This window comes from Chiroxiphia lanceolata, chromosome 2, assembly GCF_009829145.1.
Source record: "Chiroxiphia lanceolata isolate bChiLan1 chromosome 2, bChiLan1.pri, whole genome shotgun sequence".
NCBI lineage: Eukaryota > Metazoa > Chordata > Aves > Passeriformes > Pipridae > Chiroxiphia > Chiroxiphia lanceolata.
In genome coordinates, this window is record NC_045638.1 from 118,342,763 (window position 1) to 118,364,659 (window position 21,897).

Consider the following 21,897-nt stretch of genomic DNA (forward strand, 5'->3'; position numbering starts at 1 on the left):
GGTTTTGTTTGTGCGAAGTTTTGTTTGTTTTGTGGTTTGTTTTTAAGAGGTTTTTTTGCTTTCACTTTTAGCTTAGTCATCGGCAGCATTGGCACTTTGTTAGGGGTGTGAAGTCTTTTTCAAAGTTGTGCTAAATGGGGTAGGTTATTCTCCAGCAAAATGTTGTATAAACATCCTGTAGCAGGACTTGGAGAGAATCTTGTGCTGACATCCGAAATCTCTGCACTTGCATGCTGAAATGAACTTGAGTTGTAAATGGTTATATACCTGTGGGTAAACTCTCTCCAAGTCCCTCTGTGTACATATTCTGCCAGATTCTGAATGCCCATCACTATTTCATGAAGAAGAAACGTTCCTTGGAGAAACACTGCTCTTAACCTTGCAGATGAATCTTATTTTGTATTCTGGTTATTAGTCTGTTAAATTAGCTAGGCTTTCCTACTGATTCCAATCCCATGATAAGACAGTGAGGCAAGTCCCAGTGAGATATTCATCTGGACTTTGTTTACCACTCAGGTGGGGCTTGCTACCCTCTGTTCAGTTGGACTGCTCTGTGTTATCAGGTGGTGAGGGGTGAGATGAGCGTTGCTTGGTTTTACTGGCAGTACAGTTCTGACTGCTCAGTTTGGCTCTAGCCTTTACACATTGTCTCTCATTCCAGGTGGTAATCCTAGGAAGTTTTTACAGATGGGTAACTATTATGTAGGAGAACATGGTTTTACACGGAGGTCACTAAACTGCAGCAGAGACATAGCTGGCTGTATAAAGCGGGTGTCTGTATTCTTATTCATGGTTTTGGTTGTAGGTGTGCTGAGAAGAGCCACTGCTCAGTGCTGTTGCAGCCCTGTCCACTGGTGATATGGTTTGAAGCTGGCTCCCTGCCAAGTCTCCAAACCTTACCACAAGAAGTGTCCCCCCTCCTCCCCCCCCAAACCTCAGGGAGAAGAGGGAGAAAAACAACCAAGAAAAACCGAAACAAGAGAGACAGCTATAGCAATATATATATAAATATATTTACACTTATGTTACAGTTATATACAATTGAAATATATATACAATTTCACAAGGGAAAGGGAAGGGGGAAGGGAAAAAGGAACAAAACCAAAATAAAATATATATATATATATCTCCTGATTAGTAGCCCAATATCTAGCAACTAAAAGAGTTAGCAAAGAAATATCTCACTACTCTCCTTGGGACAACCGAGAGTCGCTGTGGAACGATCGCCAGCAACCTCCGCCTCCCAAGGTCAACAAGGCCTTACCAGGCCTCGCTCCCCAACACGGCAGACTCAACAGCAGGGAACCTGCACCTCCAAGCCGCCGGAAGGAAAGAGAGCAAAGACCTTTCCTCCTTTCTTCTTATAGTCTGGCTTACGTAAAAATCGTAGGGAATACTGGGTAAATCTGGGCCCTTCCTTGGCTACAAACTGGTCACCAAGGAAGGCCTAGACCAAACTACCACAACTGGCCTCAGTGGAGACTTCTAAGGGCATCTGCGTTACACAGTGTGGGAACGGTGCCGCACTGAGACACAGATCTAATCTTTAGGCAGCGTGGGATGAGGGAATGAGCAAGTGAAGACATGTGGTAGGCAGGTAACTTGGTGAATGGTTTGCACTGAGTGTTACAAATGAACACACACAGTGCTGCCGGTTCACCTCTCGCCAGTAACTAAGGCCAGCTTCTCCACATCTGGCCTTGACACTGTGATTCCATGTTTTTCTTTTAACAAAACTGTGACCAGCCTGGAAAGCTGCAGAATGCAGAAGGTCCTGTTTGAATGCTGACTGTTACCATATGTGCTGTGTATATTAAAAATATTCACTAGCCAGTGGAGGAGATTGTTAAATGTGTTTTCAGTGGCTGTTGGTGTTGCTTTAAAGTCCCCAGTGTGCGTTGTCAGAGCAGTAAGTGGAGGTGTCAGGAGTATAGGGAGTTACTGCTGCCTTCTGTTTGCTTCCATTTCATTTTCCTGCAACACACCTGAGGTCAGTCAGGACTCCAGCATGTGGCCATCGCTGCTTCTCATCTAAATCTGTTCTGTTAGAGGAGCTCAAAAACATGTAATCAGAAAACAAGTTGAATTCTAATGTAGTCCTAGTGATTTCTGGGGATGCTTCCTCTTCTGAGAGATAGTTCCCAAACACTTTGACCCTCCTGTGGGAATGGAAAATCCTGTACACCTTTTCCTGCTGTGTGAAGGTGACATGTGGTCTGTGACTGCGACAAAAGCCTTCATTGACCATTTGCTGTTGAGCTGCAAAAATGCTGTTCTCCCTCCCTTTCTCTTCCCTGCCCTCATCACACACCCCTTGCTTGACTGATAATATGTATTTCCATTGTAATAGATCACTTGGTTCAATGTCCAACAGGCATTTGAAGGTAGGGCTGCTGAGCTGCTTCAGAAGCTCCTGTTATAGAATGTGAATAACTTACAGCGGATTCCTTTTATTACAAATAACGAATAAAAAAGTATTTTCTGTTTGAATTTTTGTGTCTCTATTTCTAAGCTCTAGATGTGGTCATCTCAACAAGCAATGTGTCTGTGACTGAGAGAGACTCCCTGGATCTTACGTGCAACATCACAACAGACAGGAGTGGTATTTTCCAGGCAGAGGTGATGTGGTATTTTTCTGCATCACCTGATGATACCTTGGCGGATGCTCAGCTTTTGCTGAGCATGGACCATGATTCTGTGGTCAGTGATTCAACTCTGATCAGCCTGAGCCACGTAGACAGGAACTCCTATCGCCTGTTGGTGCGGGATGTGGACGTGGAAGACTCTGGCTACTACTTCTGTGAAGCAGCTATCTGGGTACCCCTGCACAATGGGAGCTGGCACAAGGTGGTGGAGAGGACGTCTGCACCAGTCAGTGTGGTGGTGACAGCATTAGGTGAGTGATTCTGCTTGCAGACTTCATGGGTAATGTTGCCACTCAACCCTTGGTCCCGTCAGAAAAGGGAGAGGACCTTGAGGAATCTCTCCTGCACAAGTTTCTCTCTTGTTTGCATCTATAATCTATATGTCGAGTGTCTTTCTCTCTCACGTAAAATAGATATATATCTCACCTAGATGTGAGCTGGGGGCAGAACTGGCAGAGCTGTACTACTTGGTGTCTGTTCCCAGCTTTGACTGGATGCAAGTATCCAGGCCCAAACCCTCTCAATGTACCCTTTCAGATCCTCTTGTCATGAGAAACTGGTGGCACTGTCCAGTTACAAAGGCAGAGCTCCTCCAACATAAAAGTGCTGAATGAGGCCAGCATATAGAGAGCCTGTTTTTTCAGCAATAAATAGCTGTACCATAAGGTTAAATCCCAGCGACAATGACTTTGAATGTTGCGTTTTAGCATTGTGCAGAGCAGTTGAGCCGTGACTGTTTCCAAGTACACTTGTAATGTGTGCTAAAGTGCACAAGTGATGAATGTCTTCATTTCCTGTCCTCATTCAGCCATTCAAATTGCACATTCAACTAGTAAGAGTTCCCCCCCTTCCCCCATTTGCATGCGTGTTCATGCGTGTACAGGTGCACTGCGTGCTCGTGTATTCTCTCGTAGTGCCTGTACCTGTAGGACTATTCCTTACTCTTTCCATTCCAATTTGGTGTTATTTGGGAACAGGAGAGAATAAAATCTGCTCTTCAGCAGATGTTTGGTTGCTAGGGAAAGAGAAAGTAGAATAAATTTTCGGCAATCGAGGTTTTCGTCTGCATCCAGAATTCACAGACTCCTCCTCTTTAATGGAAGTTAAGAGCTGCTGGAGTATTAAGTCGTTGAACTGTCAGTGAGGCTGTTCTTTGACAGCTGACAGAGTGGAGGAATGAGGTTTATCCAGGCAGCCTTTTATTCTTTCTAAATCCTCTGTTTGAGTGTCTGTCAGGGTGTGCAGAACCTATCTGGAGTGGTGCTGTCAAAGGGAAAACTCTCCTCTCGGTGGTCCTTCCCCTGCCCACAAATAAAACAAACCTGAAGGGGTTTTCTAAGAACTCGACTTTCTTGCAGCTTTCTCCTTCTCGTGTTCCTGTCTAGAGAAGAGTTTGTGCTTTCATAGCCTTTGTTGCTGTGAAAATCAGAGTTGGCCTTGAATGCCTTCTTTTTGGAGGGGGGAGGGAAGGCAAGGGGGAAAGATAAGAGAATTGCAGAGTGTGAGCAATATATCATGAGGCCCTGGAGTAAACTGGTCTTTTCTGAATGAGAAAGGAAGAGTAGTGTAGCTGTAGGATCTATGGGAGCTTACACCGGACGTGGGTTTTGGCCTCCATTAATAACCTGTGCTTTGCCTGCAGAAGAATTCTGTGCATTTTCTTTTTATTTTGCCTTACTTATGCAGAAAATGTGCAGAAATCTACACCCATTCACAGGCAGTAGATACTACAGACTTAGGGGAGCAGTACTTTTATGCTTTTGTGTTGCCTAATGCCACAGAAACTCACCATCGGTATCACCAGGTCCTCTGGGGTCTGGTGTGTGTGGATGCCCTTGTTCTTGCTAAATGCAAGGACACTGCATGCATAACGCTTACTAGTGAGAGATCTTTTCTGCAAGCTGACGTAGCAGCAGCCCAGCTTGCTGGCTACAATTGTCTTTATCTTTTGCATCTGAAGTCCATAAGTGCATATGCACACAACAGTTTGCACAGCAGTTCTATTAAGATGCTTTATTATCTTGGCTCACTGGTAAGCTAGGCCTAAGTTTTAGCCTTGGATTGCCTTCTCTGTCCCAATTATAGCTTCAGTTAATTGTTTCTGGGAGGGCAAAATGCCAAGAAAAACATAAAAGCAGGAAATAAATACAGAGCACTGAATACAGTTACAATGTAGAAGCCTCGTGATGGGTATTGGCCGAACAGTTGGAAAGCTAGTCATTTTTCTGAATTATAGCAGACAGCAAGACAAAAATATTCTAATACTAGTAAATAAATATGTATTTCCTTTGTGGTGTGAGGTTCTTGCTATAATCTTTTTCCTTTACTATCTCTGTAGTCTGAGAGAAAATAGTCATGCGGCTCCCTTATCGCTTGTAGGCTTTGGACAGCCAGCTATTTCAGATTTAAATGCAACAGCCCCATTCTTAACCCGTGAATTTCAGGCACTCGTTTTCAAGCATGAGATATTCCAACCTCATAGCTGTACAGCACATACTCCTCTGTTCAGACTGTGAAGCTTTTCTGATCCACATGTCTTCGACTCTTAACCTAGTTAGTATTTATTGACCTGTGTAGTATTTATTATGCTGACCACTGAAATTCACTGTGCGCTGCTGTTGGTGCTGCCTGTGGCCAGTGGTACCCACGTCCCTTGGTTTTGGTGTCTGGGTGGGTAAGATGGGTGCCTTTGGGGTGGTATTTTAACTTTCCTAAACTGTAGCATAGAGACACGATGGGATGGTTAAGTGTGGAAAAGAAAGCAATTCATGATGGGAAAATGGCCTCTTATCCTGAAGAGATACTGGGAAAATGGGATATCTCGGGTTAGTCTAAAGCTGGAGGATAACCAGTGTCATGGTGCAGGCTGCCCCAGGCGTTTGAAGAGGTGCAGAAAGTGATTGGCTGGGTTGAACCTGAGCCCATCGTGGTGGGTTCTTGGGGCCAGGCCTAAAGGAGGGAATTTTCTTGCTCAGCAAGATCCATTAGTCTTGATTTTTCTGAGATGCTCTGACTAGATGTATGAAACGGAAGGTCTTGCTTGGAAATTCAGACCTGGGGATACCTGTGTCAGGCCGGTGCACGTCTGAGAACCATAGTCCAGGTTCCCAGGTCTTGTAAGAAAAATGTGTATTCTGGCACTTGGCTTCTATCTCAGGTGCTTCTGACCGGATGTCAGAAGTTAGCATAACTTTTAATAAGTTCTAGCATTTTCTCCCTTCTGCTTGTAGCTTCTAACTTCTTCCCCCCCCCCCCCCCCCCCCGGGTTTCTTCTCCTGCAGAACCAGACTACGACGTGTTCCTGAATGCGTCTAAAACACCCAAGTTTTCGGATGACCCCACAGAGCTCCACTGCAGGATCACGAACGCGCAGGACACCGAGGCAAACCTCCGCTTCGCCGTTTCCTGGTACTACAGGCAGCGCCTGCGCAGCGACGACGTGGTGGCAGATGAACTCCTGGCCACGATGGACGCGGACTGGACTCTGCTGCCCGGGGACAGGAGCAGAGAGCGGATTCAGAACGGGGAAATAATCTTCTCTAAGAAGTCTGCCGACACCTTCAGTTTGCGAATCCAGTGGACTTCCGAGAGCGACAGAGGGGATTACTTCTGTGTCGTCTCTGCCTGGAGCAGGCACCGCAACAACAGCTGGGTAAAGAGCAAAGATGTGACCTCTGCGCCTGTCAACGTTTTCTGGGCTACACAAGGTAGGGACTTTGCACCAATTCGATGAAAGATCTGGGTGGCTTGAGGTAGTTTTCTCCTGAGTAAGCTTGTCAGCCAGAAGGCCTGCTAATGGGCTTTGGAAATGGTGTTTTGTGTCATGAAAATGAAAAAAAAACCACTGTCACCTTGTTTAAAGACCTCTGATTTGTGGAGGGAAGTAACTACACAGTGTTCACCAGTTTTATGCAACAGTTTGGAGGGGAACTGCAAAGAGATACATCCATCAGCCTGCTGAGACGTCCAGGAGCTGGGCTGGAAGTGGCAGGGATGGCATCCAGCAGTGTTGCTGTGGTCATTGCCCCCTTCATGACTTGGAGAATTTTGGTCTCTTTAGGGTGCATCTTGCTGCTAACAACAGGGTTGTATTGAGGTGAAAAGAGGAATGTCACTTTGTCTTCTACGTCTACCAGTTTGAGAGTTGTGGTTTTGCTTTTCTCTCCTACAAGCCCGTGTTTAGGAGGCACTTCTGAGGGAGTTCATGGGTGTAGTGCTATCAGAGTATCAACAAATAAGAAGGCAGCAGAGCAAAGTAATTCAGTGGCTTGCTTGGATCTGGGCCTTTCTGAGGTAGAAGTGAACTAGCTCTGGTCAGTAACTGACTCTGGGAGCATTTTTTAGGAGCTCAGTAATTACCTGAGTTGCTTAATGCTCATTTAAAATGGACCTGTGTATCCTGGATGAGTAGAGTGATACCATGTGAAGTCACGCAAGAGAGGTCTGCTGGATAGGATCAGAAGGACTAGGATAACCTAGGATGTAACATCTTTGGCAAAAATCTGTGCTTATCTTGATAGATTTGTTAAACAGTCTAGCTTAGGCATCCACAGGCAGAGAACCATATTTCAGAGACAAGCACTTTGAAATAATTTTAAAGTTGTTTAGGGACAGTCCCTGAGCAGCAAACTGGAGACCTTCTGCTGTGACTCTGCTTCAGTGGAGAGAGAAATGGTGGGCTGCCTGCTCAGTGCTCCCTGTATGCCCAGACCAAACATGTGGTCCAGGAAAAGGTCATTTTTTTTTTTTTTTTCTTCCCTGAAGCTGGCTTCTCCAGTAGGAATGAGATCTCTCATTAATGCTGAATGCTGGTCACAATTAGTTCAGTGTTATGCCACACCACGGAGTGTGTGTGTACATGCATGCATGTGTAATGGATTGTTGCCTTTGGAGCAGCCAGAGACCAGCTGGAGTTGAAAAGTCTCAGCCTGTGTTGACATTTCTGAGGGAAAGCAAACCGTGACAGGTGTGAACACTCCCGTGTTTCTGGTTTTATTCCAAAAAAACTCTGCTAATTTTGCAGCACAAATGTAAATGTTATAGTCCCTGCGCTGAAAAGTACGTTTTGCTGGCAAAACTTGGCGTTGGGGGATTTATTATGTGAAAGTGAGCTCTCCTACAAAAATGTTCTCCTCCTGAAAAAGCATGTCATGTGTATATAATGTGGGGAGGGCAACATATAGGCTGGATTTCTCCTTCTTCCCTTCCACCCCCTTCAGCAGTGTAGCCCCAGATGCCTCTTCTGTGTGCCCTGTCCCTTGCCATGCCCTGTTCCTGTGAGCTTCACACTCGGCTGTGAGCCCAGTGCTGTAGCCAGCAACTATGAAGGAGTTAATCTGCTGCTGCCTCTGCTCTCTGACTGTTGTTTTGACAAGTATCTCTGGTGATTTGAGTCCCTAACTGCTCCCAGTGCTTATAAAAGCCAGCAGCCAGGCTCTCACATGTTTGCCGAAGGAGAGAACAGAACTTTGCCTTTTCCTGGGCATAGAAAGGAGAGCTTATGCCTACATAAAGACTTTTCTTCCATTTATTTCATTACTTGCATCTTCTGCGTTAACTTTAGAGCAGAGCTCGAGGAGGTGGGAGGACTTTGGAGAAATCCCACTTTGAAAAAGGTTGTTCTGAGCTCTTGAGAAAGGAGAAATGGTTTTATGATGTTTCTGTGGGCCAATCAGCACAGAGGCTGATTGAGGATAAAGAAGCCTTTGCTCGAAATGTAAACATCATGCAAAGATGTCAAAAATCCTTTTTTGTTTTCGTATGTTTACCCATTTTTAACTTGGGGTTTTATTCTCTTTGTTTTCTGTTTTGTTCTGTGGGGACCAATAGTGCTCACGTGTCTTTCTGCTTACTCAGCTTTGCAAATGCAGCCAATTGCTATCATAGATCACCCTTGGTTTTGACATAGTCTGCCTGATATGTTTCTTCCCGTCTTCCACTTCTCCCCTGCCAAGGTGACAAAGAAAGTGTCTTTCTCACCTCAGAAATGAAACACATCAGTTGTATTCTTATTTTTTGCTATTTAGAGTACAAATTCCAATCAGTAAAAGGGGTAAAGGAAGGGAGGAAACCTTTTTGACTGGCTCTGTAAATTATTTTCAAACCAGAAAAAGTCTGACAGTTTAAAAGATAATTTTATTTATTAATTTGATTGTGAGTACTGCCTACATTTAGAACACAACTACTGTTTGCAGTGGAATGTGAAATCAATGCTTTTTTCCTAAACCAGTGTTGTCAACTTTGGATCTGCATGGAGTACTTTGCAAAAGAGAACATTATCTTTTAATTGAAATTCCAAATCTCAAAGGTGCTATTATTTGGGGTTTTGTTAATACTCCTGTCTTTAATTTACGAAATAATTATATTTAACATAACGTTACTTGTCCTAAATGTTTGCCCAGGCCCTCCCATCACACTTAATTGGGAGCAGGGGCATCTTAATCTTCCAGACACTCCTGCAAACAGAGAACAGATAATATTTCTGCCACCCACTTCTCTTTATCGCCGCTGATGTATAATAGGCACCGTGCAATACAGACAGGCAGTTCCTCCTGAGCCAAGAAATTCCCACTGCCATGGCACCACGCTGCTGGGTGTGTGTGCCAGTTTGGGTGTAGGAAGGAGAAAGTGCCTTAGGTTTGGTGAACCCCCCCCCATTCAGGGCTGGCTGGGCTCCTCCTGCCCAGCTGTGTGAGGGGAGCAGAACAGGGAGGGGGGGCTGGTGTGCAGCGATGGGGAGAGCCCTGTGTGGTGTGTACACGTGTCACGCTGTAGTGCAGGCTCTGTGTGCCTGTCACACTTCCAGCACTCTTGGTATCGGAGCTGCTGGGGCCACAATTGTACCTCGGGGTGCTGTACAGCCACCTCCTCCTACGCAGGCACAGCTGTCATTACCTTAATGTCTGCTGCATTCCCCGTGCTTGCAATCTAGTTAGTGCACTGGGGGATGAAGAAACCTTTATGAATATTGAGATGTCTTGTCAGCAGCCTCAAGTTAGTGCCATTAGGCTCTGAGGTTACTGTTAGCCAGGGCCATCACTCTGCTCTTCCAAATGGAGTCAGTGGAGTGCAGGGAAGGTGCTATTTTTTAAAGTCTCCTTGCCCTTGTAGCTGTTAGGCTTCTCTAGAAGTTTGACTGGCTTAGATTTGGTGAAAACTCTTTTCTGGAAGGAAGTGCTCTTGAAGCTGAGCATGCACTTTGTGGTAGAAGAGCAACAGGAGAATTATAGAGTGGCTTAACCACTTGGACTGGCCAGTGATGGAAGGCAGAAGATTGCACTGCCAGGCTCCAAAGTACAGTTTACTTGAATTTTATTTGAGTCATTTGGCTAGGATTTCTTCTGCTGCTAGCCTTCTGTCTTGGAGTAGTTCCCAAATGGGTTATAAGCTTTGGGTATGGTTTACTTAGGATCTCTTCCTCTACCGCTTTCCAACACAAACTCTGCAGATTGTAGCCTCCTGTATACAAGTGTCCAGGGTGTGTTTTATGGTGCTTTTCATTCATGGAACTTTACAAGAAGATGAGAGTCCACGTGGGATTGCAGGCATGTGTGCAGAGAGACAAGAGTGTGGAGTAGCGGTCAAGACAGACTTTGCTCCCTTGGCAATTCCCAAAAGATTAGAAATGAGACCTCAGGCGGTAGTTCTTGGAAGAAAATGTTGGTTTGACCTCTCTGACCCATCTTATGCTACAAGATGTGATGAGTAATTTCTGTTAACATAGGAAACATGGAGGAACTTTCCCTTCCCACTTAATTTTCTGTTCATATTACTGTTATTTCTAAGCTACATGCCAAGTCTTTGGTCTGCCCTCTAACTCATAATGTGCACTCTTCCAGAGACAACCACATGGTTTTCTAGGGGGGGTGTGGGAAGGAGTGCTAATTACACTTTGTCTGCTCCTACTGAAGAACAATTTTGGCATAGAATCACACTTAGGAATCGTGATCCAGGCTTTTCCAGTTGAGAGGATGTGGGGCGTTGTTTTTTGGTGGTTGTTGCCTACATATGCAGGTCTCTAAAATTTTTGCATATTTAGAAATGTTCCTTTGATTTTATTTTTTTTTCCCTACTTTCTTGCACTAAGAAACATTCACCACCTGTATGTGCTGGGTTTTGTGTCCCCTTCTCTATTCTGGTCTGCATTTCTTGTGGTCTAATATAAGAGGAGATGCCTCTGCCTTCTGCGTTCATCCAGCCTAGGGATCTCGGCAGTTTTAAAAGGTAGAAAAATCCTTTGAAAGGACTTTCATAAGAGCACATCTCCTTTTTCTACGTTCAGCATCCTAATTTCTAAACCTTTTGAATTCTACCACTGTTCTTCAGCTTCATCTCTGGGCCTCAGATGTTCTCCTCCACAAACTCTACAGATTGCACTTCTGCTGTCTCATGCTGCCACCACTCCTTTCTTCTTTTTCTTCAGCAGAAATACTTGGTAAAAGCACTTGCTATTGCCCTCAAATGGAAAGGCAAGAAAGAATGTCTAGGAACAAATTTGCTCTGTCCTTGAAGAGGCCAAGACACTGCCATTTGTACTGCTGCCTGACCTGTGGCTTAGGGAATAGTTAAGGCATTTGAAGCCCAGGTAGTAGGGAGAGTTATCTCAGCTGTATCTGTACTGCTCTGAACACGTGAAGGTATTTTGTCTTAAACACACATATGAGAGACCAATTGCAAGATTTCTTTTCTGGTGTCTGGGACCCAGTGCTCTGACATGAAGATCAACAATGTAAAGAACGTTTACCTCAGGAGGGATTTTTTTTGCCCACAACCTCCTCATAAGACCTGGAAAGCAACAATATGTGCCAGAGGAGTATGGCTGGCTGTTTGTGCTTCTGCTTTTGGGGAGAAGTGTAATTGTCTTCTATATTCCTAAAAAAGGTAAGAAGCTGATCTTGGCTGGTCTCCTAAATGCTGCAACCTTATGAAGAAAGTAATATCAGAATCTCATGGACACAGAATGAGGAAAAAATGGATTTGAAGTCTAGATTCTATATATATATATGAGTTCTCTCACAAGGAAGTGTAGAATGACGCTGTACAACTGCAATTGTGATTGTACCCCGAGTGCCTAAATGTGCAACTCTTGTATTATCACTTGCTTAGTGGGTGGAAGTGTGAGGGGGGGTTTTGGTGTGGAGTATCAAGTAATTCTGTGCTCAGCTAGACCACCAGAAGCATCTCAGCCTTCGCCGCTCCTGCTGTTTCTTTATATGGCTTTGCACTGTGATCTGCTTTATACAGTGCTGATTTAAAGTTGTCATACCGGGTTTCTCATCTTGTGGGCTGTGTTTACTCATTGTGAAAACTGCTGCTTCAAGGCAAAACACTGCAAAATGTAATCTTGACAAGTATCTTGTTGCTCTTGTGGGGAGGACATAAATATTACCGCATTTAGTTCAGTTTTGGGAAATGTGTTACAATCTCACCGTTGCTTATTTCCCTTTTCCCGAGAAGTTTCACCTTGCATAAAGGTGATCTGTGTAGTTTTTTAACGGGTCTACATTTGTTTTTTTTAAAAAGGAGGAAAGGAGAGTAGAGAGCAACAAAGTAAGTCCAGAGAGTTGGATTGGCTGTATTTTTCCAATACTGGTACTTCTGTATATTCTGTTCCAGCTCTCCCTTCCTTAGGAAGAGTCTGGATGTGCAGGGTGTCTCTTCATCACAATGCCAGGAAATCAGCAACTCCCTTTCCTTTTATCTGATTCTAATTTGAGTCACTCCTCATTTTCTCAGTTTCTCACTGTGAGCTTATATTTTGTGTGTCTTGGGGCTGTGCTCGTAGATGTATAATTATCCCAAACCCTGTAATTAAGGGATTCTTGGGATGGAGGAGCCAGCAGAGAACGGAGAAGAAATGGGAGGAAACTGAGCAGTAAGTGGTGCTGGCATTCTTGGTGTCAAATGGGCTGCTGGTAAATGTCAAGGCTTCTGGTAGGTTTGTGCACGTGAGAAACAGTGAGTGGGGTATGGGGGGGAGAAGAAAGAAATGTGGAGGCAGAGGTGTGCCTAACTCTTTCAACGTGCAGTTGTGTGTATAGGGATTTTGGGGATGGAGACTTCTGTTATCACCAACTTCTGTCATGTGTTTTCAGCTGAATGTGTCTGGATTGCTGTTAGGGTGGATTTTCAAGGGAAATAAAGGATGCTACACTAAATGCTGCTAATTCAGTCAGTGGCAGCTTCTGTCACTGATCGTGAGCACCTCAGCAGTGTCCTTATCCCCTGCCACTGAGGGGCTCTGAATCTTGTCTAATATCTTGGCTCATGAATAAAACAATCCTGGAGGTCCTGTCACACTGTGACCCATGTACTGCATTATCTGTTCCCTATCTGGTGTTTATTTGAATTCTTGCCTCCTGACCCAAACTGTTGTGTACTCGTGTGTGTGTGTGTTTGTGCGCACTGCTGAATAGCCTTCTGGGATGTCCATGTGTGTTTAGATAAATGTGCTGGGATTTGTTCCTCCGAAAAAAGAACTTTGCCTGTTTGCAATCTTCCAGATGGAAAGGTGCGGCAGGGACATCCCTACCTACTTATTAACCCCCTCTCTTGCTGCTTATTTCCCTCCCTCTTCAGATTACACGCTCACGGTGGAGGCGGTGAAACTGAAGCCGTTCTTTGTAGCAGGCCACACCTTTGAGATGACATGCAAGGTGTCCTCGAAGAACATCAAGACGCCGCGCTACTCCGTCCTCATCACGGCCGAGAAGCCGCTGACGGATCAGTCGAGCCCCAACGGGACCACCCGCATCATCTCCCTGAACCAGGACTCGGTGGTGCGGCTGGAGGACTGGACGGACCAGACGCGCGTGGACGGGGTGGTCCTGGAGAAGGTGCAGGAGAACGAGTTCCGCTACCGGATGTACCAGACGCAGATCTCGGACGCGGGGCTGTACCGCTGCGTGGTCACCGCCTGGTCCCCGGGGGGCGGCGGGATGTGGCGCGAGGCGGTGAACGGCTTGTCCAACCCCATCCAGATAGACTTCCAGACGTCAGGTTGGTACGGAGTCTGGGGGAAGGAGTTCCGCGACGCTTTCCCATTGATTTCCACCCCCCCCGTCTCTCAGAAACGTCTGCTCTTTGGGACAAACGGTGTGACGGCTGTGTTGCCGTGGGATTTAGGTGCTGAAAAAAAAAAATCTCCCGGAGCAGTTAATTAGGGGTGAGATAAGAAAGGGTTTATTATGCCAAGGCTAAAGATGTTACAGGACGCGCGCGCCCCTGTGCTCCAGATGTTACATTTTATAACACCATCCATCCAATCCCAAATGTGTCCACCCTGTGGCCTTTGCTCTGGACCGCCCTGGGTCCACCCCCTGAAAATGGGTCTGGGGTGTGTTTTGGGACCCTCTGTTCATCCCGTCTTCACCATCATCAGAGCACAAAGGGTACATAGTCACCCAGTTTTTAACTGTGTTCTGTGGTTTATGCTGTTCTGCCAACAATCTAGGCCTTGCCTTGACAAAAGACTAAACATTCCTGCTGCAGTCAGGGGTAGGAGTGATACAGGGAACATAGAATGGGGTAAGAGGGTTAAGGAATGTGTAAACAAGGGTGCTACAGGGAAAGGGATGCAAGGGATGCTGCTTTTAGAGTCTACTTCCACTACTTATAAAACTTACAAGTCTTAGAAAAATAAAAAACCATTAGGGGCTTGAGGCATCAGCTGAGAGCTATGCTTGTCTTCTTTGGTTGGTACTTTTGTGTCCTTTGTGCTATTGATTGTTTACAGAAAGATGTTTAATGAATTGGCTGTAATCATAACCCCTGGGTTTTTCTTTACTAATGCAGCTTTTATGGTCCTGCAGGCTCAGAGCTGGTTCTCAGTATGTAGCTGCATTTTCCAGCTGTATCACTAGATTGCTGTTAGTAGTGGCTGCTCTGGAAGAACATTAATATAAACTGGATTTCTGCTCCAAAACAGACCCTATTAGCATACTGTTAAATTCCCTGAGCACACCTCGCTGTTGATGTAATTGCAGAAAATGGTCAGGTCAAGGTAACATTTCAGCCATCTCAGCAAGTGTATCCTGCTGCTGGAAGACCTTAGAGGTCCCTTGTGGCTGGACTACAAAGCTCCACAAATTGGGATGAATTTCAGTACCCAGAAGGACATCCTGTTCCTCAATTGCTTGCTGAAGCCCTTACCTTCAGCTGTAACATAGCCTGCCTGTTGAGATATTTCTAGAGAAATATGCCTGAGCTGATATATTGTTGGGGGAGGGAGAGAGGGACAGCATTGATTGGAATCATCAGCGATGTATATTAACACTGACTTCCTAACATACTGTATCTCTGGGAAGTGCCACGGAAGTTGTTTTTGTAACACTGGTGCACTTAGGAGTGAAGGGCTCATCTCCATGATTTGAAACCAAGCTGGTGATTGCTTGAGGAGTTTTACAGCCCAAACGTAGCCCGAAGGTGCTTGCTATGTTGGAGCTCTCTAGTTAGCTGCTGTACTGCAAACCTTCTGCACTTCCCCATTCCTGTTCACAGGCACAACTTGGAAGGAGGTCTTTGCTCTCATTCCTTGTTCTTCATGCTCTCATTGTGCTTATAATGGCAGGCTGTGGGATATTTTAGAAGTGTCTGTGACTAGGCAAGAGCAGCCTGACTTCTGGCTGCATCCATAACTAAGATAATTGTTCTATATGAGGTGATTTCTAACAACTGAACTTCCTTACACTAGGCACACTGGGGAAAAGGGCAAGGGCTGAGTGTAGGGGAACAGCCTGGAAATGAGGATATCACTTTGTAAGAAGCTGTGAGATGTATCATCCTGATACAAAGATGCAGCTTGATCTTAGCTGGCCAGAGAGAGGACGTTGACTCAGCTCAACACTTCCTTTGGTTCTAAGTGATTTCTGGTTGGCTTCTTGTTTAGTTTTATGGTAAATTACTGTCCTGAAAATAATCTGTTAGTTGCTTATGTTCAGAGTGCCTCTCAGAGCAGCATTGTCAGAGATGAATATGGCTGTAGATTTGCTCTCTTTCTCAGGATGATTTAATGGGCTACAATTTTAGCCTTATTGCTCTTGATATCTGGATCAGACACAGTGGGAGAAGCAGCATTTGCAAAGGGGTGATAAAAGAAACCAGCAAGAATCAAATCTGTCCCAAACCCCACCCTCTCCCTCCAAGCTCTTATGTGGAGGCCTTCCTGCACAAAAGTGGTGTGGTTGGTGCCTCTCCCAACGTTGCTTGTCCTGTGTCACTTTGAACTGCTATCCAAAAAATTTGGTGGGATGCTACTGATACCCGTGGTTCAGAGGGAAAACCGAGAGCTATGCAAGGGAGGGAAGCGTGCGTGTTGTAGTCTTGACTTCTCTTTGCTGTCAGTCTGTACTCCCAGCCCCTTCACCCAGATAGGATTTCTGGAGCATGGAGTGAAGAAAGGGAGGCAGCATGTAGAAGTGTCCTGGGAATGTGTGAATTCCAGTAGCAGGGCTGGAGCAGGGGGAGGGATGGTCCTGAAGCCCTGTCAGCCTTTCATTCTTTGCACAAGAATGAAGAGAGAAATGAGGTCCCAGGCACAATGTACTGGAGTGCTGTTTCCCAAAATAATCTTGGCATGTAGCAAAATTTGTCGTGAAATACCTTCAATTTTCTTTAATTGATGGATGAACTTTGTGTCCTTCAGTTATTACTCAGATATCCCAGCTGGACGTTCACCTCTGGGCGTGATGAGAACATGTGACAAGCACAGTTTGAGTGGACTAACTGGGGAATTATTATTTAGAGAATTATTTGGAATTAAGTATGCGATACAGAAGATGTTTTGTGGGTGTGTTACTCTGGTTTTGTTTGCTGAGGTCTCCTGTGATGCAAACTGAGACTGACTCAGGGTAAATGGCAAAGTTGTGGAGCAGCTATGAAAGCACAGCTCAGATATCACACCCTTCCCTTGCATCCTGTGGCACAGGCAGCTGTCGAACTTGTTCTTCAGAAAAAGAAGTTGGTGCCGGATTTTCCCTAATGGGCACGGCGAAAAGCAGAACTGCTGAGGGAGATAGTTGTTTCCAGGGAGAATGAGAGGCTCCCCAAAATTGGAGGGAAGATACTGGAAGGGAAGGTGCAGAAAAAAGAGGGGCATGCAGCTTTCCAGTCCGTTGTAAAACCTGGGAAGCACCGCTCTGCTGAATCCTGAGTTATAGGGAGGCTGGGGCGTGGTGAGTAACTTATGACTGTGTTTGTCCCTGATAGGAAAACTTAACGAGTCAGTTACAGTGATTTGTGGGGTTCTCAAAGTGTAACAGAAGCACAGCGTAGCTGTAACTGCTGGACAGGAGTATAATAAGGCAGTATAATTTTGAAAAATAGAAGGTATTCCGCTCTCCCTACTTTGAAGCCTCAGATTTAGACAGCGTTTTCAGCTTGCATCATAGGGGTTGAAGTGGGGAGGTGATCAATACAGAAGCAGCATTTTCAGCAGAAGGAAACCCTTAAAGGGTTTTACGTGAATCTTTTAGTCCTAGGAGGAATTTCTTTCTCAGTTGTTTTTATTGATTCTCCTTTGATGGGGGATGGTGAGGCTTGCTGGGATTGGAAATCCTTCTCTCCAGTTTGACTCTTTCCCAGATCTCTCTGAGCTGAGTGATGTTTCAAAGAGGTGTTTTTAGCATGCATACACATTGTGCAGTGTGATCTCTCTGAATGGTAGGGGCATGTAAGCTTTTCATATATGAACTGGGGACTTCACTCATGAAACTTCAGTGTTTCCTGCCACAGTAGGCGTGAAATGTGGCAGTGCTCTGAAATGTTTTTCCGTGAACATCTGTGGAAAATGTCTTCCTCAGATTCTTTCCATTCAAGGCAGAACTTGCTGGCTGCAAGCAGAGACCTTCTCTCTTCTTTCTCCACTTGCTGTTGCAGAGAGATGTATTTATTCCATTTGGTTAACAATCTGAAATGTTAATGTAAAGGAATTTGTTTGAAATTTCCTGAAATAAAAAAAAATGAAATGTGGATTTTGTCCACTGAATTACATAAACTAGATGTTGGGATAGGACCATGGCAAGGAGGAGCCTACTAAGTCATTAGTTTCCAAATATCAAATCAATAGCAGATTGTTCTCTGCAGAATGTATTTTAAGACCAGAGAGGATCTGGTGAATTTTCTGGTATGACCTCATGAATAACATGGATCACTAGACCAATTTTGTAAAACGAATGCCTTCTGTATGTCCAGTAGCTGTAAGCAAAATGAGCTTATTTGAGGGGTGGGGAAGCTGTCCCACATAAAGAATTTAATATTCTTCAGTGCTTATTTTTTGTTTTCTCAGTCTAGAACAGAGGTTCTACCATTTCTTTCTCTAAAAGGTTGCTCAGCAGTGCGGAAGACAAGAGCAGCTGCCAGTGGTTGTCTTGAAATTTTCTCTTAATTTCGTTGCACTGTTTCCACTCCAATGCATCCTCTCTCCTCCCAAGCTGTTGGTTAATGCATGTGTACATGGCCTTTTTTTCAGCCTGGAACACACCTATCTTCTGTTCCTTGCTGTCCTTCTGATCCCAGTTTATCAAGACAGCTTCTTGTAAGACTTGTGATCCTACTTACCCACACTGAAAATCTCACTTGTCTTCTGATCACCTGGAGGTGCTGCTCCAGTGGGAATACCCTGCAAGGGCTGAGCAGTGGGTGGGAGAGGCTGTTGTCTTGGTGTTCACCCTCAGCCTGAGCTGAGCTGGCCAGCAAAGGTGGGAGTCCAATAGCTGGGAACTTGCTTGAGATCAGAGTGCTTACCTGAGGCAGGTCTGGACAGGCATCTCTTTCAAAAGGCTCCATCTGGCCTGCAGCTGCTTTTTAATGCTGAGATACCTGGTCTCTGTGAAATCCACCTGGTTTATCCTGGCATCGTAAACTCTGTTTTGGCATTTGTCCTTTGATTTGTCAAACCCTTTCACCATGAACTGGGAAACCAAAGTTAGTGTTTAGGATGTCTTTGCCCACTACACACTCACAGGGGTTTCCACAGAAGTGACTTCTTTTCCCTTCCCTTGAGGGGAGCAGGGAGTAGGAAGCTTTTAATCTAATGCTGAGAAGTGTGTTATGAGAAAGAACCATTTGGAGCTTGGCTGTGCTCTGAGCTGTCTCCCCTCTGCCACTCACCAGCGGGCAGAAAGTTCTGGAGAGGCAAAAATAAAAGAGAACTTCAAGGGAAGCATCTCGATGAAATCTTCAACTCTGGATTACGTCTGCATGTGAGCTCATTGCACAGCAATGTATTATCACTCCTCTTGGAAGAAGCTGAGATAAACCAAGAGCTGCTGAAATATGAGCTGAGTATTGATGTTGAGCTTGCAATTAAAATGAAATGATGCCCTGCAATGACCCCGAGAGATACTCAATTTTAAGAAAGGCGAATAGAAAGATTCTTAAAGGAAAGAAGCCTTAATCACGGAAATGAATGAAAAGCAGTGCAGCAGAAACTCTTTGGCAAGAAAGGCTGGTGTTTTCCAGCCACTGTTAATGGGCAGGAACGTGCTTTGTCATTGTGTGCCTTTGTGCCTGTGTGCATTAATTTGTAGCTGGAAGTAGAAACCACAGTCTTAACTACTGAGGGCTTCTTCCAGTAACAGCTATTATGAGGCTTGGGGTACAGCTCGTTAGGGAACAGCTTCGTGAAGAAGCAGGGAAAGGGCAGGGGTCTGGAATAGTGTAGGTGAAGAAACTCATTATCTGGAAAAAGGCAGGTCATGGGATTCTCAGCTGAACAGTGAATGATTTGGTGCCAGGGCAGATATGAGTAATATGTTGGAGGATGGACAACTTGTGGGTTGCATCATTTCTTTTCCCCCCGTTGTGGTCTGTGGTGCTGTCTGACTGCGAGCAGGGAAGCTGCACGCGGGGATTGCGGCCTCGCTGCCCGGTAATGGACTGGGCACAGGCTTCTTGGCTGGAACAGTCTACTCTGGGTCTCTGTTGTCATCAGGTTACTTGACCTTTCTCTGCTCTGCTCTGCTTGGCTGGGAAATAAAGGTAGTTCATGTCTGTGGGGAGACTACACCTTATTTTGGCAGAGAAGTCCAAGCTAAAATGATACCAAAAAGGCCAAAATGTCACCTAGGACCTGGATAATTAGGATCTCTTCTGTTATAAATCTGCATCTTTACTGGCTTTTGTTTTATTCTCCCTCCTTTCCCCCCATTTCTTGGACACTTAGGTTGTTTGGATTACTGAGCAGGGAAGGAAAGCAGGGAGAATGGGGTGACATCAGGTAAATAGGGCTCAGAATTTTTTTTTTCCTTCCAATTTGTAAATGCTTAAGTTGAGTAAATTAACTCGATCAACTTGAACTCCTCCTTTCCACCCTGCAGTCTGTTCAGCGTGAGTCTGAGCACAAAGTAATAAATCAATTTTGGTGCAGCTTATAAACACTTTTTCCTTTCATTTTTAGATGTGAAAGAATTAGCAAAAGACTCAGCTGAAAACTGTGTCACCTACAGGACTTGGATCCTGGAGTTACCTTCCTGGGTGACAAAAAATCAACAGTTTGAGCATTGAGATCTGCCATAAGAAGGGACATTCAGAAGAAATTATACGAAAAAAGTTCTGATCCTGGAGCCTGGTTTCTCTTTAAGCACTTCCAGATTTCTGTTGGTAAACTTCTAACCTCAATTTCTTCGCTTTCTGTTTAAAGTTTTATATTTTTCAAGCATTCAGAAGGCAGGAAAAGCTCTGAAAACTCTTTATTCCTGTCTCAACAGCAGATGTTTTTTGATATAAAATTGTTATTACTTTAATAAAGAAGAGAACTTCTTTTAGGGGCCGTGTCTAGGATTACACGTGGCCTTACAGTGAGGAAGAGAGATTTCTGGCTTACTTTAAATCAAAGGTCTCAGCAGAATATGGCACTTTATCATGCTTAGCTCTTACAGTTGGGAACGCTGGTTTGTTTTGTAAATCTGCTCTTTAGTTTCCAGATTATCCGAGGGCATGACTCTTATCTTCAAATCTGAAGTTATTAAAATCCAGTTGTTTCTCAGCTTTCAAACTCACGAGCAGCTTTCCTGCATTTAACTTTGCTTTGTTCTTGACGGGCTTTGCAGGTCACGCTTGTTCTGTCAGCCCTGTGACTGAAACTAAACTCTGGTTTGTTTATTCTCCCGAGTGACCAAGTAAGTGCCAATAACAGTATTTCAACCTGTTAAATGCAGGTGGCAAGGTGACCAAAGCCACATCATCTGTTACCTGCGGGGTTCTGTTTTTCCCGGTGTTAATGTAGCATGAACTGGGATGTCACTGAAGGAGAGTTCGTGTCACCTTCCCAACCCTCCCTGTGACACTGGAAGCGCTTGAGTGTGGTGATGCTGAGACCCTGATGGTCAGTGTCATCCAGGTCTGCTGGGAGTCACCTGTTTTACCACATGCTTGTGCCTGTAACCTTGGCCTTGAGTTTTTTGGGTGTGTTTTGGGCTGCTCTTTGGTTGGTTTGGGTTTTGTTTGTGGTGGGTTGGTTTGTTTGGTTGTTTTTTTTTATACCGGAAGGCAGAAACTTTAAGGAAAGAGCTTGGGTTTTGTGTGCCAAGCTTTGCTTGGTGGATTCCAGATCCAGGGTCTCTTGAGTACTGAAGTGTGATGGTAACAGGGGGTGATGACATGAACCACACCACCAGGATCCATACCAAGATTTTTGTGGCACACCTTAGACCTCTTGGGAGGTCATCAGGAGCCTTGAAAAATGTATCTGGAAGCATCTTGTTTGCTCTGCTGCTCTTTTTTGCCCAGGTGCTTTTCCTGAGTCTGAAGAAAAGCAGAAGTCTCGTTGAATACAACCATGGTTTTTCTTGTAACCCACTAAAAAACTGATTTGCTGTTTCTTTGTTTGAGATGGGCATGCAGCTCATTCCTGCTTCTCACATCCTATTGTCAGACAGGTTCAGCTGAAGCTAGAGTATATTGTTTAAGATGGGGACATAAATCTGGTTAAAAGCACTGGTCAGTTAGTGGGTTGGTTTTTTTGGGTTGTTGGTTGGTTTTTTGGTTTTTTGGGGTTTTTTTGGGTGATTGGGGTTTTTTGCTTGGTTGGTTTTGGTTTGGTTTTTCGGAACAAGACCAGAAGCCTTCTGTAGAGCAGGGTGACGTGCAGATGACTTTAATGAGGGATTAGAGCCATGTCACCAGCTTCTGTGAATCTTTCCCAAGAGGTGTAGCAATCACAACTCTGACTATTATACCTTCTGGTGGTGGTTTAGGGGATTAAATGGTCAGCTGGTCCAGCTCAGGGCTTACAAATCTCCGTTGAAAACAACCT

General features: G+C 44.9%; 1 protein-coding gene across 3 annotated transcripts in view; it reads left to right on the forward strand.

Annotated features, from left to right (window-relative positions):
• PTGFRN (prostaglandin F2 receptor inhibitor) overlaps positions 1 to 21,897 on the forward strand; it is a 67,895-nt gene that overhangs the window by 30,886 nt on the left and 15,112 nt on the right. For 2 of the 3 annotated variants that reach the window (XM_032680330.1, XM_032680332.1), the window contains 3 exons: positions 2,513 to 2,896; positions 5,927 to 6,352; positions 13,224 to 13,643. In XM_032680330.1, coding sequence (XP_032536221.1) covers positions 2,513 to 2,896; positions 5,927 to 6,352; positions 13,224 to 13,643 — 1,230 coding nt within the window. The remainder of the gene's footprint in view (positions 1 to 2,512; positions 2,897 to 5,926; positions 6,353 to 13,223; positions 13,644 to 21,897) is intronic. The other variant, XM_032680331.1, reaches the window with a different exon arrangement.